Raw genomic sequence first — 25570 nt, forward strand, 5'->3', positions numbered from 1 at the left:
TTTTTTACAACAGCTCTCCTCCACCCCCTCCTTCTCCCCCTTTCTTCCACTTCCACATCATTAAATTTTATACTCAGGACTAGCTATACTTTCCACAGCAGGAATGCCACTGCTGGTCTGTAACGCAACTATGTTGACAGACATAAAGAGCAGGCTTTTGCTATGCAGACAATATCCTTGAATGTTTGGTTTATTTTTGCTTTTAAGTGACATAAGGGAAAGAATTGGGGGAGTGGTTAGCTCTGTAATTTTCTCTGTTTTTTCAGTCAAGGAGGCTTTATTTTTAACTCCAATATAGCTTAAAAATATTCAACATAAATCTTGGACTTTTAGGAAATACTCATGTAGAAAAGAAGAATTTGAGGGAAAGCTATAAAAAAATCACAGCCATCAATAATAGTAGCTCATATTAAGTTCCACGAGCCAGACAGTATTCAATGCATTCTCTATGCATTAACCCATTATATTCCCGAGATGAGAGCCCTGTGAGGTATGCTCCATTATCTGATTTTATAGATGAGGAAACTGAGACAGTGTTGTTGAGCAAATCTTGAGGTATATTCAAGATTTAAATTCAGGCATTGTGGCTCCAGAATCCATGTTCTTAATCTCTCTGCCACATTACCTCTTCAACAGCAGAACGGGTGAGGAGAGTGTCTGCGTACAGTCTAGAGAGAGAAAATATACAGTCATTTCAACAGGATTCTTTAACATAAAGAATTATTAAACTGTGATAAATGGCTATCAGATTTTTTTAAAATCCCTCTATATGGGACTCTGGGGATGAGAGAGTTGAGGACAAACTTGGAATTGGGTCCCTCCCAAGCCCGGAGTTCAGAACTCACTTAGAAAAGCATGGGAACTGTACACTGGATGGCAGAGAAATGGGCCAGTCTGCCTGGTCAGATCTGGCCTGTGGTTGCTGGGTGAGCAGGAAGCAACCCTCTGAAACATACGTGGGGGTACAGCTGTCGCTGGACACACGGAAATGCAGAAGATAAGGGGCTGCTGGCGCAGCAGAAGGCCTGGAGCACGTGGTGTCCATGTCGAGAGGGCCACACGCGGATGAGCACCAGGCCAGGGCTGTGAGGGTTTAAGGGACCGTGTCACATGGGCACCTGGTTTGGCAGAGCATCCCTGGATATCCCCACTCCCAAACACTGACCTCAGGCAGCAGCCAGAAAGAACAGGAGAGCCCCTTTCTCCTCCCATATTCTTCCAGCACTCTCCACCAAGAAAGCTTCATTTCATGCTCCTGGTGGGGAGAAATGCCTAGAAGGTTTCACATCCATTATCACAGAGGATCTATGGCGCTAAGAAGCAGTGCCCAGATAAGCCGCACAGGGGGCGCTCTAAGTTGGTAATGCTGCTTTGTAATGTGCCTAATCCTGTGTTCCCAAGGACTTTTCACCTGGTGAGTAACCCAGATCTCGTGCTGGCAGTGTCTATGACCAAGGCTAGAGATGAAGTCTGTGGCTATCCGGTTATTGCTCAGGTAAGATATACAGAGGCTAAGAAAGTAATTACAGCCCTTTATTTAGTTAAATTTAAGGAAAGCTCCATGGCTTCCTTGTTGGGAGAAAGATAGGTCATAGAAACCTATCTTGAATGCCATTGTTAAAATATTCACAATAATCTGCCTAGATTTCAAGTTGAACATGTTCATGTAGCCCTTAATTTAGTTTAATCCAACAGATGGTGACTGTGGGCTTGCATGAATGTCAGGAGCTATGCGAGTTACTTAAATCAAATCCAATGGCAAGCATGAGAAATTATCCCCAAAGCATTCATAGTGTCTCAGAAGTGGGTGCAGTCAGGCGAATGGCTGTTGTGTGTGTATGTTCAGTTGTGTCCAACTTTTTGTGACTCCATAGATTGTAGCCTTCCAGGCTCTTGTGTCCATGGAATTTTCCAGGAAAGAATACTGGAGTGGGTTGCCATTTCCTACTCCATGGGATCTTCCCCACCTAGGGATTGAACCTGCATTTCCTGCGACCCCTGCATTGGCAAGTGGATTCTTTACCACTGTGCAACCTGGGAAGCCTGTTAGATGTACATATTTTAAGTTCAATGATTTGGAAACATAAGCCAGTTCCCTCTCACCTGGCAACTGGCAGTAAAGACCATGGTCAGAGAAGTCTTCCTGGAGGATGTGAGCTCATCAATGTTAATTCTACTAAGATATCCATTTGAAATACACTTTCAACATTTTGCAAATATTTAGAGCAGTCAAGCAATTTCTGGAGTCCAGAGAAGGCTGGCTTCATTTGAATTTTGGGTAAAGACCTATGGAGTTGATTTTTTCTCCCATGTTTGTCTATCATCCTTACTTACCAAAGACACTCCTAGATGGGTATGTAAATTGTCCTTGGTAGGCGGGCTTCCCAGGTGGTATTAATGATAAATAATCTGCCTGCCAATGTAGGAGACATGGGAGAGGCAGGTTCAATCCCTGGTTTGGGAAGATCCCCTGGAGGAGAAAATGGCAACCCACTCCAGTATTCTTGCCTGGATAGTTCCTTGGGCAGAGGAACCTGATGGGCTACAGTCCATGGGGTTGCAAAGAATCACACACGACTGATATTCAGGAGGAGAGAAAGTTTAGGAGTGTCCCTTCTCTGCATTTACTTTCTGTGTCCTCCACAGTATTTGCCATGTTTTTGTTGAACAGAATATATTGTCTCCAAATAGAATTTGTTTTATGCCTTTTTTGATAGCAATGAGGCAACTTGTTTTGCAGGTCCTGAATCCAAAATTGAGATACAGCAATCTGAACAAATGTGTGTGTGTGAGTCATTCAGTCATGTCTGAATCTTTGCGACCCCACAAACTGTCGCCTGCCAGGCTTCTCTGTCCATGGAATTCTGCAGGCAAGAATACTGAAGTGGATTGCCATTCCTTCTCCAGAGGATCTTCCCAACCCAGGGATTGAGCCCTGGTCTCCTGCATTGCAGGTAGATTCAGTCTCTGGGTTGGGAAAATCCCCTGGAGAAGGGGATCTTCTACCCACTCCAGTATTCTGGCCTGGAGAATTCCATGGACTGTATAGTCCATGGAGTCGCAGAGAGTCAAACATGGCTGAGCAACTTTCACTTTCACATTGTTAGTAATAAGGACTTCCCTGTAGCTCAAGTGGTAAAGAATCTGAACAAATACGAAAGGTTAATTAAATCTTCTCTCATGTTGATAGGGCTTCAGGAATCTGCCTGAAAATGGTAAAGAATCTGCCTGAGAATGCAGGAGATGCAAGAGACATGGGTTCGATCCCTGAGTCAGGAAGATCCCCTAGAGGAGGAAATGGCAACCCACTCCAGTACTCTTGCCTGGAAAATTCCATGGGCAGAGGAGCCTGGCAGGTTATAGTCTATGGGGGTCTAAAATTTTATTCTGTGAGATACTGTGTATATAACATCGCATTTTCTCCTGGTAGGCGCCTCTTTGGCATGAACAACAGTGAGGTAAAACCTCATGCAGATGAAATTTAGTACCTTAATCAGTTTCATAAAATGGAGGTTTTCCCCTAAGGTTCCCATTTTTATAAAAAATGAACTTGATCTCAAGGTAATTTATATTACCTTTCAAGAGTTTTTTCTTTACTTGCTGTTTCATTTTTATTTCTTGAAGCAGTTTGTAAGAATATATCAATGTTCATGTAAAATAATAAAAATGAGGCCTGTTAGGTTAATGTTACTAAACCCTCTCCCTGTTCCTTGAAATATAGTCTTTGTTTTGCATACCTCTGAGGAATGCTCTATTGTCTGACCTATTAAATCAATTCTTAAGACTCATTTATTTTCCTCTTCACTATCAATCTCTCTTTGGTAAAGTAAGTATTATTCATTATAAATTTCCTTGAAGTGTCATTATATGTTTGGTTAGAACTAATCTACTGGTTTAAATTCCCTAAAATTGAAACTACTCATTTTTTAACTTATGCTCAAACCAAGTTTTATAATTAGGATAAGTATGCTGTTTCTAATACATGAAATAGAGTGTGTGCACATGCTCAGTCACATCAGTCATGTCCTACTCATTGCAACCCTGTGGACTGTAGCCCACCAGGCTTCTCTGTCAGTGGGAATATCCAGGCAAGAATACTGTAGTGGGCTTCTAGTCCCTTCTCCAGGGGATCTTCCTGACTCAAGGACTGAACCCTTGTCTCATGCCTCTCCCACATTTCAGGTGGGTTCTTTACCCAGTGAGCCACCTGAAAATATAGTGTACTCATATTTTTTAAAAAACCTTCTTGGTAGCCAGTGAAATGTAAATTAAAATATCAACGAGGTACTATTTTTCATTTATTAAATTTTCAGTGATTTGGCAAGAGTGTGAAGAGACCATTTCATATAATATTAGTGGAAGTGTAAGCTAGAATAACCTTTCTAGAAAATATTTTGAAATGATAAAGCTTTATATTATACATCATAGTTTTTTAATGATCCTGTTCCTTTATTAGCAATTCTACTTCAAGAATTTGTCCTCAAAATGTTATGGATTTACACAAAGATTTATTTTACGATTGTTGGTTGCTCTTTTTTTTATAGTAAAGAAAATTTGAGAAACAATCTACATGTTTAACTGCTGAATACTGATAAAGTAAACTACCCTAAGATCAAATAATATATATACTTAAAAAAATAAAACTACTGCAGTTACCAAATTTTGTGTTTTTTCTGATTCCATGTTTTTTATAAATCAAAGAGTGCAAGTGTATATGAAGTATAATCATCAAGTATCAAGAGTAGTTATCACTACATAGTAGAGTTTTGAGTAATTATCTGTATTTTCTGAATTTATGCAATGAAAACTAGGACTGCTATACACAAATCATAAATTCTTCTCTTTGACTCCATATTTTTCTCTCTCCTTTTTTTTTTCAGAAATACAAACCACATAACAATGGGGCTTCTAATCAAAAGTGGAATTACATGAAAAGTATGAAAGCTTTTATGGCCTTTCATAGCACTGCACTGGATAAAGAGATCACAGCTGCAAACTATGCTGGTGTTTGTACATCTTCTGTGATTAGAGAAGAAAACGTTGATCAACCAGTAAGTGGTTCCTTCCCACAAAAAAGAGGAGGGAGGGATGGGTTAGTTTAATAAAGCAAGAAACTCCTTTCCCCAAAAAACCTTAAGTTCACACAAATTAAACATTGACTTGTGAATGAAATCAGACTCTGTGATTCCGGTCAAGAAAGAAGGAAGGAATATCGATGTTACCCTCGACTGATTTTGTTTCACTGACGCCCTTCACTGTCATATCTTTGGTTCACCATCACTCACTAGAACATGCATGAAGGAGGATAATCACTCCACTTCACTCCACAGGTGTGCCTGCCACACTCGATACCACTCCACTCCAGAAAGTATATCAAAATGCCAAAAATGGGAAGAAGGGATGATTAGGGAGCTTGGGCTGACAGGTCCACAGTGCTATATTTAAAGTGGATAGCCAACACAGGCCTACTGTGTAGCACAGGGAGCTCTGCTCAGTGTTATGCGGCAGCCTGGCTGGGAGGGGTTTGGGAGAGAAAGGATACATCTATATGTATGACTGAGTCTCTTTGCCGTCCTCCTGAAGCTATCACGGCATTGCAAATTGGCTATACTCCAATACAAAACAAAAAGTTTTAAAAATGCCAATCATTGTAAGTGACTTTATATTATATTATACAAAGCATAGGGCTAAGCGTAGTGTACTCTTAAGTTTTCAATAATTTCTAAAGTTTGGTACTTTAATTTTTATTATTAAGGAATTGCTTGTACCATGTTTTATAGATACCTGAGATATTCGTGGGTCAAGGCACCTTGCTATTGTTGCTAACCATTAGCCTACAGAATATTGAAAATCTCAATACATATTACAGGGCCTTCCAAGACCCTCTTTACTCTGCTCCTCAAAAGTCTAAACTTGTCTACTGCTTCTTCACGCATCGTTTTCCGGCTCTCCTGAATGAGAGATGTTAAATGTATCATTCCATTTGGCATGTCTCTGGTTTCCACTAAGCTAACCCCCTCTGACCTTTTCTCCTTTGTCTGTGATCTCATAGCTCTTAGCTAATATGCAGTCAAAGAGTGTCGAAGTCATGTTAAAAAAAAATCGAGTCAACTTGAAAAGGCTCCAAAGATGAGACAGTGTAAGCATCAATATGACTGAATGCATTGGATTGACGTACATTAGATATGTTCATACTGATATTAAACAACAGCAACAGCTCAATTGGTCACAATTAGATGATTCTAAGAAATGAACCCATTACTTTGAAAACCAGTAAATAAAGAATCAAGCTTTTTTTTTTTCTTCCTTTATGAACCGTACCTCAAGATAACAAGATAGTTGACAAGGAGAATCTTCACTTCATAGAAATATCCCAGCTAATAAATGAATAAAGTATGAGGAAATCAGAATATCATTATGTTGTGAACTTTTAATACATTAATGGATCTAGGCAGTGACCATCATTAACTACTAACACTACAAAAAGAGTTGTAACAGTTGCCCTTTGATAGAAATGCACTGTACCACTTACAAATTGTTCTTGCCTCCCAAAATCTAATTGGAGAAAATATGCAATGGATAATTACAATAAAAGAAAAAAGAGAAAAAGAATGAGGGTCATAAGGGTTCAAAGAAACTTAGGTATTTAAACTAATCATAATATATTGACCTTATTTTGCTTGTTTCAAATAAATTGTAAGAAAGTGAAAAAATTGTAGAAATTTGAATATTACCTGAACATATGATTGTATTATGGTTTTATTATTAATTTTAGGTATATTATAACTGTGATAGAGTTCTTATTTGTTAGATAAGGATAAAACCTTCCAATTGTCAACATTTCTTCTAAAAGATGATAATTTTCCTTTCCTACTGGTTAAGTAATAACCTGTCTGATAGAATTAATGTGGTTAATTTAAAAAGTACAGTAATATATCAATTCTGGGATTCTCAAAAAAAAAAAAATGTTTATCTCTCTTAGGTCTGGGGAAATTTTCCCTCTGCCCAAAGGCTCCAAATCAGTAGTTAGTTCTTAACCTTTTCAGAGATACAGACCTCATTGAAAGTCTTATGAAAATTATGGATGTTCTTTTCCCCAAAATGCACATGTGTAAACAAATGCTTTTTGTATGAGAATTCAGGGAATTCATAGACTCCCCCTTGAATTCCAGTTTAGATTTAGAATAAGAACCTCCTCTCTAGACCATGTTTGCTTGGCCAGTTTAGAAAAAGAAAACTAATGTGAAGTAACTTCTATATACTAGAAAGCTACTGTATATTACATACTGATGCAACTTCATTTTTACATAGATGATATCATTTAAATAATAAATAACATAAATAATAAATATAAATAATATCAATCAGTATCAGTTCAGTCGCTCAGTCGTATCCGACTCTTTGAGACCCCATGAACTGCAGCACGCCAGGCCTCCCTGTCCATAACCAACTGCCAGAGTCTACCCAAACCCATGTCCATTGAATCAGTGATGCCATCCAACCATCTCATCCTCTGTCAGCCCCTTATTCTCCTGCCCTCAATCCTTCCCAGCATCAGGGTCTTTTCAACTGAGTCAGTTCTTCTCATCAGGTGGCCAAAGTATTGGAGTTTCAGCTTCAACATCAGTCTTTCCATTAACACCTAGGACTGATCTCCTTTAGGATGGATTGGTTGGATCTCCTTGCAGTCCAAGGGACTCTCAAGAGTCTTCAACAACACAGTTCAAAACCATCAATTCTTTGGCACTCAGCTTTCTTTATAGTCCAACTCTCACAAACATATAACCACTGGAAAAACCATAGGCTTGACTAGACAGATCTTTGTTGACAAAGTGATGTCTCTGCTTTTTAATATGCTGTCTAGGTTGGTCATTACTTTCCTTCCAAGGAGTAAGCGTCTTTTAATTTCATGGCTGCAGTCACCATCTGCAGTGATTTTGGAGTAAAAAAAAAATAAAGTCAGCCACTGTTTCCCCATCTATTTCCCTTGAAGTGATGGGACCAGATGCCATGATCTTAGTTTTCTGAATGTTGAGCTTTAAGCCAACTTTTTCATTCTCCTCTTTCACTTTCATCAAGAGGCTCTTTAGTTCCTCTTCACTTTCTGCCATAAGTGTTGTGTCATCTGCATATCTGAGGTTACTGATATTTCTCCCAGCAATCTTGATTCCAGCTTGTGCTTCTTCCAGCCCAGTGTTTCTCATGAGGTACTCTGCATATAAGTTAAATAAGCAGGGTGACAATATACAGCCTTGACGTACTCCTTTTCCTATTTGGAACCAGTCTGTTGTTCCATGTCCAGTTCTAACTGTTGCTTCCTGACCTGCATACAAATTTCTCAAGAGGCAGGTCAGGTGGTCTGGTATTCCCATCTTCTTCAGAATTCTCCATAGTTTTTTGTGATCCACACAGTCAAAGGCTTTGGCATAATCAACAAACCAGAAATAGATGTTTTTTTGGAACTCTTGCTTTTTTGATGATCTAGTCGATGTTGGCCATAATATCAATAAATTAGTTAAATTAAGATTGATAAAGAAACTGAATCATTTATTCACAGCAGCTATTATATATATATATATAGTCAGGGTCATTATTGACCAAACAAGCCCCATGTTGTAGATCATGTTTGTATAAGGTCAAATGAACAGGTTAAATTAGTCATTTCAATAAATCAAGGAGATTTTATAGAGGAAAAGTGTCAGGCAAACCAGTTGCTTTGTATTCTGTGTATACAGCCAGCTGTTGACTTGCTCAACTTTTAAATTCCGTTTGCATCCTGTAGATACAGCCTAACCTTGGGATCTACCCCCCACATATTTCATTTTTCCTTTCCAGCAGCAGTTTAAAGCCTGTATTAAGCTTGAATGAATTCACCAAAATTTCAGTTTACATTGTGTATATGCACCATTGCCAAAGTAAAATAATTTGGGGAACATAAAAATAGTTAGCAGCCCCATAGTCATGGGAATTGATGTCTTGATGATTGAAAATACATTTTCTGGATGCTTTCAATGGCCTTCTTTAGTGTAATAAGGAATATCATTGGCACACAATTTATCATGAAATTCATGTTTTTCTGTACAAATTATTCTATATGAGTATTCATTGAATTCCATCTGAGAGGAAACATGTTAATTTTCTGCCCCCAAGTAAATTGTAGGAAAATGGAAATCAGATGTGCATATAGAGAAATTCATAGTGGAACTTAAGAACTGTATCTTCAAAAGAATCACTTAAATGTTGGCTTTGAATTAAGGTAATGTTCAGTATTTAAATGGAGTAGACACAGAAATATGACAAATGCAAAAAAGCCAAAAACTTGGAATTAGAAGTCACAGTTTTATGTTTCAGCTCTGCCACATACTACTTGGGTTCCCTTGAATTAAAAACTTCCCTCTCTGAACTTTTGTTGTCTCATCTGTAAATTGAGAATGATGCTATTAACTCTGGCTGTACTTAACTTTTAGCCTTGTGATGTGCTTAGTCACTTAGTCATCTCCGACTCTTTGCAACCCCATGAATTGTAGCCCAGTTCCTCTGTCCATGGGGATTCTCCAGGCAAGAACACTGGAGTGGGTTGCCATGGCCTCCTCCAGGGGATTTTCCCAACCCAGGGATTGAACACAGGTCTCCTGCAATGCAGGCAGATTCTTTACAATTTGAGCCACCGGGGAAGTCCTAGCCTTGTGAGGAACAAAGCAAATTAGAGAGTGCACTTTAAAATATTCATACATATTTCAAAGTAGAGTAATTCAATAACTTCTCATATACCTATCATCCAAATTCAACTATTAGCAAAGGTTTGCAATGTTTACAAATCCTAGACATGATATCATTTCACCTCATACTTGAGCCTGCACCTATAAAAATTTGAACACTTTCTTACGATTATAATCATTATGCCATTGTCACACCTAACAAAATCAAGGATAACATTTTTGGCCTCCAGGGCTTCCCTGGTGGCTCATATGGTAAAGAATCCACCTTCAGCGTGGGAGACTTGGGTTAGATCCCTGGATTGGGAAGATCCCCTGGAGAAGGGAAAGGCTACCCACTCCAGTATTCTGACCTGGAGAATTCCATGGAGAGAGGAGCCTGGCAGGCTACAGTCCATGGGGTTGCAAAGAGTCGGACATGACTGAGTGACTTTCACTTTTACTTTTTAAAAGATTTTTGACCTCTTAATGCCCTGTTAATAATGAAATTTCCCAGTTTCTCCTAAACATTCTTCTTGTGGTTAGTTGGAGTCAGGATTCAAACAAAATCCCCATGTGCTACTGGTTGCAGAATCCATCCTATGGAAGACCTCCTCTTATTTGGATTTGTCTGTTCACTTCCTGTGGCATCCTTTAACCTGTTACTCTGGCTCCCAGAACTCCTATAAAAGAGATTTAACACTGCAGTTTAATTATATTTATGTTCAGCTCTTTTTTTGGCCATGAATCTTCATAGGTTTTACTGCATGTTTCATATTTATTACTTATGCAGGCACATGGTGTGGATTTTCCATTTTTAATGGTAATGGTTATCCATGGGTTCAGGTGATTACAACCTAATCTCACATCAAAAAACAATTCCCAATGACTTTTCATTTAGTGTTGCCTTTCTGTGATCATTGCCTAAATCAATAATTTCATTAGAAGTTTCAAAAGGGTCAATTTTGTTTAATTCTATTACTTTCCCCAACATATATTAGCTGAGTTTTTCATGTAAGGAAGAACTTTACCTCTTCAGCTAGGTATTTGACTGCCTAGAATTGTGGTTTATAAAGGACGGTAAGATAAACATTTGTTCTGTATAACTTACCTATTAGAATAGGATAGCAAATCACCTAAAATGTTAGTGGCTTAACTACCTTATACTCTGAGTCAGCAATTTGGGCTGGGTTTGACTGGGCAGTCCTGCTGGTCTTTGTGCATTGTCACTAATTTGACTGTAGTTATTTGGTCTTATACCAGTAGTTTGGTGGTTCTAGGGTGTCTGAATGGTCAAATTACACGACTGGTGTTTGACAGGCTGTCAGCTGGGGGCCTTGGTTCTCCTCAATGCTTCTTTTGTTCCCCAACCAGGAATTGAACCTGGGTACTCGACAGTGAGAGTGCAGTGTCCTAACCACTGGACTGCCAGGGAATTCCCTCTTCAAGACTTCCTAAGTAAGCTAGCTCAAGTGAGCTCGCATTATGGTCTCGGGCTTCTAAATGCAGCCAAGAGAAAACAAGCTCCAGTGTGCAAGCGCTTCTTATGCATCTGCCTGCATCACATTTGCTAATGCTACATTACCCAAAGCAAGTCATGTGACCTTGCCCAGATTCAAGGAAAAGCAGGAAGGAGAAAGAAACTGGTTCTTGATTGGAGGAGCAGCAAAATGACATTTCAAAAGGACATACAACCAAGAATAGGGTGGTTATATTATGACCATCTTTGCAAATAATCTTCCGCACTTTCTAAAGGCTGATTTCAGAGTTGTAAATTGGTGCATTTTCTTCCAATAGACTCCAATAAGTAGTGGTTTTGTTTTTATTTGTTTGTTGCTTTTTTTTACTTATATTTTTAACATCATTATGAACTCATGAATTTTACATATTCAAACATGTTTGAAGTTTTTCAGTTATCATTTTATTTGTCCCACTTTGAGCCAGTGGAATGTCTATAATGGTGGCTCCTGTGTCTTTTTTGACATAATACCTTTACTTTGAGATGGCTTCTTTTTTTCTGGGTACCACAAGAAATCCTTGCTTGTCTAGTATACAGTAAGTCCCCTACATGTGAGTGAGTTCGGTTTCAAGAGTGCGTTCATAAGCCCGATTTGTTCATAAGTCCAACAAAGTTAGCCTAGGTACCCAGCTAACACAATCAGCTATATAGTATTATACTGTAACAGATTTATAATACTTTTTACACAAATAACACATGAAAAACAAACACAAAAAATAAAGGAAACATTTTTAGTCTTACAGTTCAGTACCTTGAAAAGTACAGCAGTACGGTACAGCAGCTGGCATACAGGGACACGTTCATACCTTTGAAGGTTTGCAACTTGAAAGTTCACATGTAGAGGACTTGCTGTATATTCTGTCCCAAATGTGGAATGGGCCATTCCTCCAAGAAACTCTGATTCTGAATACAAGTTATACTCATCGATGTTGAACTGTCATCGCCTCCAGGCTTTTTCAATCAACAGTGTTTGGAAATAATGTGGTTTTTAAAGATCTAATAATTAGGGAGTGAGATAATGTGCTCGTGTTGTGATTTCAAATTTAGCATTTGGGGATTATAACAGTGCTTTATTTTTATGGCAAAGTATTCTACAAAATGCTGTCATACTTTAGATGCATCCAAATCAAAGCATCTGTATCATTTTCCAGGGATACTATTACCTCTTACCCAGTGGAAAGAAGAAAACGATGCTCTGTGTGGCATGTGGACGATCTGTGAGAGCAGGGACGGGACTGGAACAGTTGCCTCCAGGGCTCCCATTCCTCTGTGCCTCGGCCTCCAAAATCCAGAAGCCCTTCTCACATGGGCCTTTCAAGGTCATTGATGTGGCCAAGGTGTGTAATGATCTGAGCTCTGCTAATACATGTGTGGCCTGAGTCTGGAAACTTTGATGCATTCATTATTTGCCTTGCACTCAAGTTCATCTCCACTCATCCAATTCATCTTTTACTGATGCACCTTTACCATTCCACCTGCATTGATTTCCTTTTCCCCATTGTAACTTAAAATACATTGTCTGTTAATAGTTCGATACACACTTTGAAGTTAATTGGGCACTTCTGAGGCTTTAATCATCTACTGACACCTTGCACTACTCTCTGTGTTGCTTTTAGATGAGAAAGTAACTGCAAATCTTTACTTAGTGGAGGAGCTTTTTGCCTCCATGCATGGGGTAAACTCCTTTTATACTATTATGGAACATTTCAGGGCTCATTTGATGTGTTGTTATTAATGGCTCTTCAGGTTGGATCCCTGAATTCATGCATTCATGTCTAATGCTAATTGTATCATGGAGAAAAAAGTCTTTACTGCTTTTCTGGTTTCTTAATTTAAAGTGGTACCATTCAATCGGGAGATTGGGATTGATATATATACATTACCATGTATAAAATAGATAAATGGTGAAAACCTGCTGGATAGCACGGGAACTCTACTCAGTGCTCTACCGCGACCAAAACAGGAAGGAAATATAAAACAGAGGGAATATATGTATACATGTGGCTGATTCACTTTGTTGAGCAGCAGAAAGTAACACCACACTGTAAACTAACAAGTAAAATTTTTTACAAAAAACTCAAAGGCAAAGCCTTAGAACCTGATACTAGAAGCAACAATTTGGCATTAATAAACTTTTTTTTAAAAGAATTTTTAAAAAAGCACATTTCCCTTGTCAAGACCTATCCCTCTGAAGTACTTATGAATGTGAGTTCTTTTCTAGTTCTTTTCTTTCTTCTTCATTCTGGAACCTTGTTTAAAATCTCTATTTTCATAGTATTTTCAAAACCTCACTAGTTTACAACATTATACAGTCCTTAATCAAAATGATTCCTGTAGTAGCTTTTTAATGTGTTTTTCATTCTGGTCTCCATATCAGTTTTGCATGTATGCTTTCTTCTCTTTCAATGCCATAAATCTTTTTTTTTTTTCTTTTTAGCTAATTAAAATAAAATATATCAAAAAAGATTTTTAAATGACACCTTTTAAAAAATCCTTTCTTTCAAGTTTAGAAACAAGAAGAGCTAAAAAGAAACGTACACACCTATATAAAAAGGAGCAATTCTTAATGGGTAGGAACCTTCCACCTGGTCTGCTCTTCAGGCTGGCCCAACTTGTTCCCAGATTGCTGTCCTGTCTGCCCTCAACCTGACACACAGTGATAATAGACACGAACTGAAACCTCAGTAACTCTGAAGGAGAAGGGGAGTCAGTCCTCTGGGAAAGCCTGCAGGCATTTGGCTTTGCTGAGGTGATAATGGGGTGGTGTAAAGGAGGTAGAGGGGTGAGCTGATTGAAATAATCCCCAGTGTTACACCATCTCAGACACAGCTTTCCCTCAGGCCAGCTTCTTGACTAAGGATGAATAGGGAAAGGTGAAGTGTGGTGTTCACCACCCTCATTGCCATGTGGTTAAGGCTGCGCTCATTCCCCTCCCCATACGTCAATATCTGCCACCCTAGGATGACATCATCCTAAAGGTAAAGATTCAGAGAATACCTTTAATCCTACTGTCGATTGCTTCCACCCCAGGCCCTGGGGTGGCATCATTCTTCTGCCACCCTAGGATGGCATCATCCTAAAGGTAAAGATTCAGAGAATACCTTTAATCTTACTGTCGATTGCTTCCACCCCAGGCCCTGGGGTGGCATCATTCTTCTGCCACCCTAGGATGACATCATCCTAAAGGTAAAGATTCAGAGAATACCTTTAATCCTACTGTCCATTGCTTTCACCCCAGGCCCTGGGGTGGCATCATTCTTCTGCCACCCTAGGATGGCATCATCCTAAAGGTAAAGATTCAGAGAATACCTTTAATCCTACTGTCCATTGCTTCCACCCCAGGCCCTGGGGTGGCATCATTCTTCTCCACCTCATGTCCAGGGGAAGGCGAAGTAGAAAACAGGAGAAGGCCAGAAACACAAGCCAGAGTCCCAAAGTCACATAGAGAATCAGTGACAGGGCTGGGAGGAGAACCAAGGAGTCTGGACCTCATGTCCTTCCCACTACAGCATCAAATACCTACAGCATGTGAAGTGAGCTTTTCAAAATGTAATGCTACACACGTACAAACACATATTAAATTAAAAGCCTGAAGTATAACAAAATAAAACTAAAAAGGAACAAAGTTTGAGTCAATCTGTGTTGTTTTTCTTTAAAAAAAAAAATCAGACTGATTTATCTTCTCGTGAGGCTGAAAACACTTTGAGTTATTATGAAGAGCATCTATTATCTTTACGGATGAAGACCTGCACGCAAGTTGTATCTCATTGTGGCATGGCAGTTACAAACCAGAAGGCAGTGAAAATAATTGCATACAAAAATGGAGATGGATATCGAAATGGGAAGTTAATTGTGGCTGGAACATTCCCCATGGTAAGTGGCTATCACTTAAATGTTTCTCGCATCCTTAGAGGCAATGATGATGGTGATTCTTCTGACAAGAAAAAAAAAAGAAGCAGGATTGAGTCACAAATATCCCAGGCAAGTTTTATCCATTTAAGTTGATGAGATCAAGATCTCTTTTCTTAAAGATGTCCTTTTTGATTGTATTTCTTTGGATATAGACTTAGAAAAATGAGAAAACAGAATACAGTTTTCAGATTGGCTCCAGAGAAAAGAAGGGTAAAAAAAGCAAGGGGAAGGCAAAGCTTCCAGAATTTCTTCACTCTTGTGACAGACAGAAAGCCTTTTCTTCCTTCCTTCCCTTTCCCACTTCAAGTTGTACGTCATTGGAATATTCTGAGACCCCACCTCATCTATCATCTGGAGAAGCTGAGCACTTGCTTGGTGACAGGGCTGTTTTCAGATTGGAGAGGCAGGAGTTGTGCTAGGAGGGAATATGTGGCTTCTGTCTTAGAGGCTGTTCCCCATGGTCCTGGGGAGGAAGGAGCATTCCTGGGGTCCAAACCCAGGTTTGTCCTTCAGTTGCTTGGCAATGGTCTTATGTCTGTAGGTTCTGGCCAATATCTTTACCAATGCATTTTATATGCAATGCTAAATATGATGTGGAGTTATCCTGTAGACTCCTTTGCAAGTATTCACACACACACATACATACACACACACACAATTATTCACTCACCCCTTTGAGTCTGAAGAGATTTTTTAAATTAAAATATTGTTGGTCAATGATCTAGGACAAAAGTTACCAGCTTCAAAATCCACCCTGGGACCCTGGCTTTTGTGGTCTTAGGCAAAAATGTTAATCTTTCAGCCGAATTTCCCATCTGCCAAATGGAAGTAATAATGTGTGAGTTCTTGGTTTGAAAGTCAAGGACTCATTTATTTTAAAGCAGTTCATCTGAAGTGTTGGAAAAATTTTATTCACTATAAAGCAACATGGTTGAAAGTCAATTTCTAGGTTAGCATTTCTTAGGAAATCAATACTTCTGATGATAAAATGTATTAACAGACATCAGCTGCTGTGTTCAATTTTTGGAGCTAAGAATTTTCACAGCTGGACTGAACTAATTTTTGAGATTACATAGGACAATCTAATATCAAAAATCATCTCTAATCAAAGACCAAGTTGGTAGTTATTGCTTTCTATTTTCTCAAATTAAAGAATTTTCTCAGAATTCTAAAATAGCACACTCTGCCTGATTATCCCCAGTTCTACCACTGTTTCCTCTCAGTTCCTTATAGTCTGTGTTTTTAGCTGCTTACAGAATGTACAGAACAACTTGGTCTGCCCAGAGCAGCCTCCAAAATATACACCAAAGATGGGACCACAATAAGTTCCTTGCGCAATTTGGTTTTATGGGCTCTGGATGAATCTTTTATTCAGAGAGATTCTGAGGAACCAAAGGAAGAGGCAGACCTTGTTGGAACTGAAGAGACACCTGTTAACAGTATGAAAGGTTGGTTACATGCTATAGGATTTAGCTGATTCTACTTATGTTTGGTCATATGAAAGTTACATGTACTTCTTTCATTCAGCCACTCCTTTGAGAATTAAAAAAATCACAGGAAGCTACTCTTCTATGAAATTCTCTATCATTTTTACCTTGCAGAATACTAAGAAAAAAATTTTAATGCAAATTTGGTTTCAGAACCAAGACAATAAACAAATTGCCTGGTGTTTATAAAATATGTTTGACAGTTTGGCTACTTTGTGCAACATGAGCAGGTTCTGCTTTTCTTTTTTTAATTTTATAATTTTTTAAAAATTTATTTTTAATTGGAGGATAATTGCTTTACAGTGTCATATTGGTTTCTGCTATACAACAACGTGACTCTGCCATAAGTGGCTCAGTTCTTAAATTTAGAATCAAAACCAGCTGGACACCACTTAAGAAAGTTGGATTAGATCAGAGCAAATCCCTTCCCACGGTTAGAAGAGAAAGTGTCCTCTCACACCTGCTGTCCTCTGACTCCTCTCGCCTGCCCCTGCCCATCTCCACTGCTCCTATAAACTCCCAGAAGTACCAGCAAATGTACCCCTATTGCAGCTCCTCGAACATTGTGTTATACTTATCTGTTTACGTCTTTGTGCGTCTCGTTAGACTGTGGACAACTTGAAGGCAGGGCCTGTGTCCCCAACAATAATTGCTAAATGAAAAAGAGTCTTGCTAGCAGTGATTCAGCAGTTATCATCCACTGTAGTATTGAGAGGCATGGCTTCAAGGTTAAGAATGTGGGTTTTGGACCTGGACTGTCAAGGTTCAGCTCCTACCTGTCACTTGCTAGCTGAATGATCGTGGGTACTCTGTCCCTCAGTCCTCTCGTTTGTAAAATGAGAACACTAATAGCCATGTGAGTATATATATGTATGTACTCATTCAGTGCTCATAAATATGAATGTATATTCCTAAGAGTATGTATGAATGAATACGTATACATAAGAATATATATCACTTAGATCAGTGCTTGGTTGATGCTCTACCAATTTAATGATGTAAGTTATCATTATTGTGTGTGGGATTAAGTAGGGAAAACCCACTCTCACTCCTATGTGTCTCTTCTTTATTCTCATACTACTATCACATTCATAGTGCTTCTGACATCAGACATGGGGAATTTTTCCCCATACCAACCAACTGTGAAACACTAGGAGCATGTCCTACAGTTTAACTCATTTCTGACATTACCTTCCCGGAGACAAGGTCAGATCCCACAGGTTAAGGGTGCAGTCTCACAACACTGCTCCCTGCTCACGCATTTCAGATGTCCAGACCTGTGCTTCTGACTGATTGACAATAAATTGGAAGTTCCCATGACACCCTCCTTGGGTTCACTTAATTTGCTAGAGCAGCTCACAGAACTCAAGAAAACCGTTTACTTACTGTTTGCCCATTTATTATAAAAGGATATGATAAAGGATACAGATAAAAAATCCAGATGAAAGAGAGGCATTGGGTAAGGAAGATTCCATGTTCTCTCTGACACTCCGCTTGCCAAGCACCTCCATGTGCTCACCAAACCAAAAGCTCTCTGAACCCTATACTTTCGGGATTTTCATGGAGACTTCAGAGAGGGACTAGAAGTGGAACTAATGATGAGTCATGTAGGCATGATTCATCATTAACTCCATTTCCTGTCCCTCTTTGAAGAACAGGGAATAGGGTTGAACATTCCAAGTTTCCAAGCATGGCTTGGACTTTCTGGTGACCAGCCCCCATCCAGAGTCCACCAGAAATCATCTTATTAGAAGCAAAGACACTGCGAGCACCCAGGAAACTCCAAAGACATTTGGAGCTCTGTGTCAATAATTAGAACAAAAGCTGACACCAGTGCTCTTTACCACTTAGGAAATTGCAAGAATTTGGGGAGTTCAGTTCCAGGAACTGGGCACAGAGACCAATATTTTTTTCTAATAATTTTCTAGTGATATCATTTGTTTTGTTTTCTAATGCATTTTAAATAAATAATTGTGTGAACATTTATTGCCTAGCTGATCACTAAAGCATATAGTTCTGCCTTTATTTGGCACATGGAACATCTGATCTCCAGATTCTGGAAGATTTACAATTTCAAACATTCTTCTTTTAAATTCTTATTTAAAACCTGGTTGGAAGTAATGTGATTTCAAGCAGGTCTACTGAAAGGGTATGGCCATCCCTTCCCCTCATATTCTAAATGTTATCCTTGAATCATGCAGGTGCATTAGATTAGCTGGCCGTCCCTTTTACTGAATCATAACTTGGAGTTATGCCATCAGTTTGCATTGAGGAAGTTAAAAGAAACAGACATCAATCAAAGACTCAGTATCAGGTTTACTATTAATATAAAGGTGGTGGTTAAGGATACTGGCTCTGGAGGTAGATAGCCTGGATTCTAATTCTGATTCTGCCCCCACCTGGCTATGTGATGAAGGCTCAGTTATTGTGCAGAAGAGAAATGAACCTACCTCAGAGTATCGTTTTGAGAACTTCATGAGATAATGTGGGTATAGGTCTTAGTGAAATGCCCAGTACATAGTAAATTCTCAGCTTGTATTAATTTATATAGTAGGATACTATTAGTTGAATCACAAATGACCCCTTTATGAAGATCCTGAAGTGTTTCTCTCAGATCTCAGGACCTGGAAAAGTGTATCTTGAGGAATTCATCTCTCTTCATCAGCCATTCAAATCTTGAAATGGTGTTCTCTTTGCTCTAGCCACAAGGATGCTCAGAGCCCAAATAGTGCTTTATCTCAAGCAAAGAAAAACAACGTGGTATTCATGTCTAGTATCATGATGATGATAATAAAAATGTTATCTAGAATTTTTAGATGTTTGGACAATTAAATAGACTAAATAATATTTTCTAAGTACTTCCCTTTTTTAAATCTTCCCAACAGCAGAGTGAGATAGGTACTATTCATCTTTTAATTGATGTGTCCTCTGAAGCCCTTTATCTCTGGCTTCAGTCAGTTCCTATACTCCTTTCTGCATTTCCTTGCTTTTTTATCTTTACTTTTCCTTGTTTCAGAGTAGATATTTGGGTAAGCTATCTCTTATTTTTTTTCATCACTAGATATAGTGTAAGAAAGGAATTAAAATGTGTATCTATGATAAAATTAGTTTAGATTATTTAGTTGCATTGAAGTTTCTGATCAAAATTTATGTATTTGTATCTGGTTTTGGTGTTAACCTGCTTAAATCAAGTCATTAATGAAGAATGAAATATTTTGAAAAAACAAATGATTCAGCAAGCAAATTTATTCATTATTCATTGAACAATGGTAAATGTGTCGTTTGTTTCCCAGGAAACTCAAGAATGAAAGTGAAAACCAAATCATCTCCACGGTCTGTGACATCTGATAGTTTAGATGATATAGATACATCTCTGCTCACCCTCATCCTCAGAAATCCCATTGCCGTCTGGGTATCTTGTGGTGAACCATTTCTGTCTCCAAATGGTCAGTGTTTTGTTGTTGATTTCTTTCAAGCAAGTACATGAAGGGAGAGAGAAATCTTTTGTCACCATAAGAAAATGGATTAAATGTGTACAACGTCAACCTAATAACATCGCTTTTATGCAAAGAACAGGCAGTTCATCAATTAACATGTGCACAAGGATAGCTGTACTCTTATATTTGCACAATTGCTTATTTTTTTCTTACTGGAATGGAGTATTCTGCATAGAAAATGTCTAATTTAGTTGATAAAGAGATTCTTGGTCTATAAGACTGAGAGTAATGGTATACATTAGAAAATAACAAATGAGTTTAATTCACACTGAAGACGACCTGTCTGCACATTTTCATTTTTAAGAATTGCACCCTTTAGGCAGTAGGTGGATGTTTAAAAAATGAATGGTTCCAAGCCAGGCTTTCATCACCTCCAAATAGTTTGTGGAAGTAGAAAATGAAATATGGCTATTGCATATGGTAAATCTATATAATAAAACAGCACTATTCTTCTTTTCCCCCCTGCTTTCCATAAAAAAAAAAAATGCCTTAAGCCCTGTCATCTTTCAAATGAGGTTTCTTTTAATGACCCTTACCTTTTAATTACTTATTTCTAATTGAATCTATTTCTTGAAGCAGAAACTTCTTTTTATAAATCATTGGCTTTCATGATAAATTACTGTTGATAAAAAGAATGCAAAATAAAACATCATGTATTTTTATTGTTATAGCTTTGAAGAAAGCAGAAAAAATAGAAAAACAGAACTGGCTTAAAAAGGACAAAATTTTGGCAGATCTAGATGTCATGAAACACAAAATGAGACAGTTAAAAGGTCAGTAAGAACTAAATCAAGTATCACCATGTTTTAAGTGTAGTCTCAATTTTCTGGTAGCTTTTTTTTCTACCATTAGATACCAGATGTTTAACTGAATATTTTATATTACAAAAATCCCTTGAGCAAGTCTAAAACTTAATAATATATCTTTTCAGTACTGATTTTTATACTTGTAAACTTTATATTAATATGAATATCACATGATTTACATAGATGCATTTTTAAAATTTGGAGGATGTGTAGTTCCTGTAACCAGCTTATTGATTTTGAAACAATTCCTGAACTGACATTTTGTGGACTTTGGAATTAGTCATTGACAAAGTATTCTGTTATTTCTTGAGTATTTCTTGGGAAGAAGTTTTGTTAAATAATCTGAATAAGGACTGAATCTAAGTTCTTCAAAATTAGTGTTTTTATCTCAGAAGAGCTCTCTCTTGTTATGCAGCATAAGATATGTTATTCAGAGACAGTGATAAATTGGCAATATTTGTCTTCTTCTATTCTTTTTGTCACAGAATCTTAAGTTTCTGATCTTATATTGTTCCCAGTACTTGAAACACTAAATCATTCTTTGAGGATGAAAGTGTATTATGGATTTAGTCTGAGAAGGAATCCCTTTCAGGCTCTGTAATTGCCATAGCAGGATTTCAGCTCCTGAGTATTTGTACTGTCTGGTGCCGGAAACATATGAACCTCAGTTCAATAAATAAGACAATTAGTTCTAAGTGCTCTAGACAGCACTCTGAGTTGAAATGGCTGTTTTTCAGTTTTTACCAAAAGAATAATTGCATCTAATTGAGAAGCATCTATTTCTATTGCTAACCTCTACTGCTATAACTTCTAGATATCTTCATTTGAATGTACCATGGACGTGTCTAAAACTAAAGTTATCATATCCCCATGTGATGACCATGTTGTTGTTGTTGTTTAGACACTAAGTTGTGTCCAACTCTTTTGTGACCCCATGACTATAGCCTGCCAGCCTCCCCTGTCCATGGAATTTTCCAGGCAAGAATACTTGAGTGGCTTTCCATTTCCTTCTCCCGGGGATCTTCCTGACCCAGGGATTGAACCTGCATCTCCTGCATTGGCAGGTGGATTATTTACCACTGAGCCACCTGGGAAGTTATCATATCACTATTTTATTTCATATCATGTTATATATCACACCGATGCCTCCTTTATTTCTTCTGTATACATTGCCACAATCCACTCAGGTGTTCCAGCTCAAGGACCTGGGAGTCATCCTTGGCACTTCCGTCTCTTACTATTTTTAAGCAAATATCCTTAAGTCTTATTGTTTTTATTTATTTTTTTTTTTTTAATATTATTTTATTAGTTGGAGGCCAATCACTTCACAACATTTCAGTGGGTTTTGTCATACATTGACATGAATCAGCCATACAGTTACATGTATTCCCCATCCCGATCCCCCCTCCCACCTCCCTCTCCACCCGACTCCTCAGGGTCCTCCCAGTGCACCAGGCCCGAGCACCTGACTCATGTATCCCACCTGGGCTGGTGGTCCGTTTCACCATAGATAATATACATGCTGTTCTTTCAAAACATCCCACCCTCACGTTCTCCCCCAGAGTTCAAAAGTCTGTTCTGTATTTCTGTGTCTCTTTTTCTGTTTTGCATATAGGGTTATCGCCACCATCTATCTAAATTCCGTATATATGTGTTAGTATACTGTAATGTTCTTTATCTTTCTGACTTACTTCACTCTGTATAATGGGCTCCAGTTTCATCCATCTCATTAGAACTGATTCAAATGAATTCTTTTTAACGGCTGAGTAATATTCCATGGTGTATATGTACCACAGCTTCCTTATCCATTCATCTGCTGATGGGCATCTAGGTTGCTTCCATGTCCTGGCTATTATAAACAGTGCTGCGATGAACATTGGGGTGCACGTGTCTCTTTCAGATCTGGATTCCTCAGTGTGTATGCCCAGAAGTGGTATTGCTGGGTCATATGGCAGTTCTATTTCCAGTTTTTTAAGAAATCTCCACACTGTTTTCCATAGTGGCTGTACTAGTTTGCATTCCCACCAACAGTGTAAGAGGGTTCCCTTTTCTCCACACCCTCTCCAGCATTTATTGCTTGTAGACTTTTGGATAGCAGCCATCCTGACTGGCGTGTAATGGTACCTCATTGTGGTTTTGATTTGCATTTCTCTGATGATGAGTGATGTTGAGCATCTTTTCATGTGTTTGTTAGCCATCTGTATGTCTTCTTTGGAGAAATGTCTGTTTAGTTCTTTGGCCCATTTTTTGATTGGGTCGTTTATTTTTCTGGAATTGAGCTTCAGGAGTTGCTTGTATATTTTTGAGATTAATCCTTTGTCTGTTTCCTCATTTGTTATTATTTTCTCCCAATCTGAGGGCTGTCTTTTCACCTTACTTATAGTTTCCTTTGTTGTGCAAAAGCTTTTAATTTTCATTAAGTCCCATTTGTTTATTTTTGCTTTTATTTCCAATATTCTGGGAGGTGGGTCATAGAAGATCTTGCTGTGATTTATGTCGGAGAGTGTTTTGCCTATGTTCTCCTCTAGGAGTTTTATAGTTTCTGGTCTTACATTTAGATCTTTAATCCATTTTGAGTTTATTTTTGTGTATGGTGTTAGGAAGTGTTCTAGTTTCATTCTTTTACAAGTGGTTAACCAGTTTTCCCAGCACCACTTGTTAAAGAGATTGTCTTTTTTCCATTGTATATCCTTGCCTCCTTTGTCAAAGATAAGCTGTCCATAGGTTCGTGGATTTATCTCTGGGCTTTCTATTCTGTTCCATTGATCTATATTTCTGTCTTTGTGCCAGTACCATACTGTCTTGATGACTGTGGCTTTGTAGTAGAGTCTGAAGTCAGGCAGGTTGATTCCTCCAGTTCCATTCTTCTTTCTCAAGATTACTTTGGCTATTCGAGGTTTTTTGTATTTCCATACAAATTGTGAAATTATTTGTTCTAATTCTGTGAAAAATACCGTTGGTAGCTTGATAGGGATTGCATTGAATCTATAGATTGCTTTGGGTAGAATAGCCATTTTGACAATATTGATTCTTCCAATCCATGAACACGGTATGTTTCTCCAACTGTTTGTGTCCTCTTTGATTTCTTTCATCAGTGTTTTATAGTTTTCTATGTATAGGTCTTTTGTTTCTTTAGGTAGATATACTCCTAAGTATTTTATTCTTTTTGTTGTTTTCAAATGAGTTCTAATGGCCTTAATTCCTACTATCATTATCCAAGTTCAAACTATTGTTGCCTATTCCTTGGGTTACTGGACTAGCTTTTTAACTGGTCTCCCTGCCTCCCATCTTGATAGTAGTATCCATCCTATGCATAAAGTTGACATTCTGGACCTGGAGTGATAATGCAGAAAGACCAAGGAGTTACAATACTCCAGGCATAAAACCTTTCAAAGTTCCTCGTTATCTTTATGGCAAAAGTGAAAGTCCTTAATATTGTCCTTCATAATCTGGTTCTCTGGAAGTTTCTTCCTCCCCTTATTCATTCCACTCCACCCATGTGGTCCCCCGAACTTACATGCTTTCTTAACTCTGAACTTTTGACACAATTTAGTTCTCTCTCCTGCTCTTTTGGATTGCTTCTCATTATTTACTTCTCAGCTTACTTTTCTAACATTCTAGGTCAGGAATAGTATGGTTTATCATACCCTGAACTTCCCTTCTGTTAGCCCTTATCATTTTATTATATACTGGATCATATGACTGTTTCTCCTTTGTTACGTTATAAACTTTTCTATACCTTTCTTATTTGTCCTCTGAGTAGTTGTAGAATTATTTAATTAAAGGATAACCGGAATTTCAACCACTTACCCCAATGAGTTTTCTAAGGTCTATTTTAATTTTTATCAAATTAAATCATTTGAAAGTAATGTTAAAAAATAGTACCTGGCAGAGCTACTTTTATTGAATTCTGATTTTATATTATGTCTTTAACTTTTATTATAATTCAGTATTAAAACGACATTTTAAAATTCAGTTGGCATCATCTACAATATCACTGTTGAAAACAGTATATTTGGTCAGATGGTGTCCATTATGGGGGAATTCATTAATGTAGTTTCTCTTAGATAAATCTTGTCTGTTACATTTTCTGCTATTAAATGTAAATTCAGAATAGGCCTTATTAAAATACCTATTCAGAGGATGGTCTTTTCTATTAATAATTGTTGGGATTATGAGAATAAATAAGAACAAGTTTAAACTCAGTTAACTGCAGTCCCTGTTGGATTGTGAGCTTCTTGAGTATTGGATAAAAGAGGAGGTTTGGAAGATATGAATAGTGATGAAATTGATTATATCTTACTATTGTAGCCATTGGTAAATGCAGCAAATGTTCATTGAGCATATACTGTACTAAGCTGATTTTACATCTCATTTATAAGCATGATCTTTGCTAATATTAATCAAATACTAGTAATAACTTTGTACGATTTTTATGATTAAGTTATAGATGTCAAATATTTATACATGCTTAGCGCAGAATAAATATTCACTGAATATTGAAACAGGGGTTCCTGAGAAGGCTGTCCATTTTCCCACTTAGGGTCTTAGAAACTGATAAACAAAATTGAGGGCTGGCAGATCAGGCCAAAGTATCACCTTTGTTACATATAAAGACAATGCTGGTACATTTTATTTAGTGTGAGAGCTAAAT

The 25570-nt window shown here is 37.9% G+C and overlaps 1 protein-coding gene across 1 annotated transcript in view; it reads left to right on the forward strand.

Moving 5' to 3' along the window:
• DCDC1 (doublecortin domain containing 1) overlaps positions 1-25570 on the forward strand; it is a 423479-nt gene that overhangs the window by 360690 nt on the left and 37219 nt on the right. Inside the window, exons 26-32 of the mRNA XM_065944379.1 lie at positions 1402-1495; positions 4881-5051; positions 12366-12551; positions 14884-15087; positions 16373-16574; positions 19907-20059; positions 20782-20883. Coding sequence (XP_065800451.1) covers positions 1402-1495; positions 4881-5051; positions 12366-12551; positions 14884-15087; positions 16373-16574; positions 19907-20059; positions 20782-20883 — 1112 coding nt within the window. The remainder of the gene's footprint in view (positions 1-1401; positions 1496-4880; positions 5052-12365; positions 12552-14883; positions 15088-16372; positions 16575-19906; positions 20060-20781; positions 20884-25570) is intronic.

Source organism: Muntiacus reevesi, chromosome 9 (assembly GCF_963930625.1).
Source record: "Muntiacus reevesi chromosome 9, mMunRee1.1, whole genome shotgun sequence".
NCBI lineage: Eukaryota > Metazoa > Chordata > Mammalia > Artiodactyla > Cervidae > Muntiacus > Muntiacus reevesi.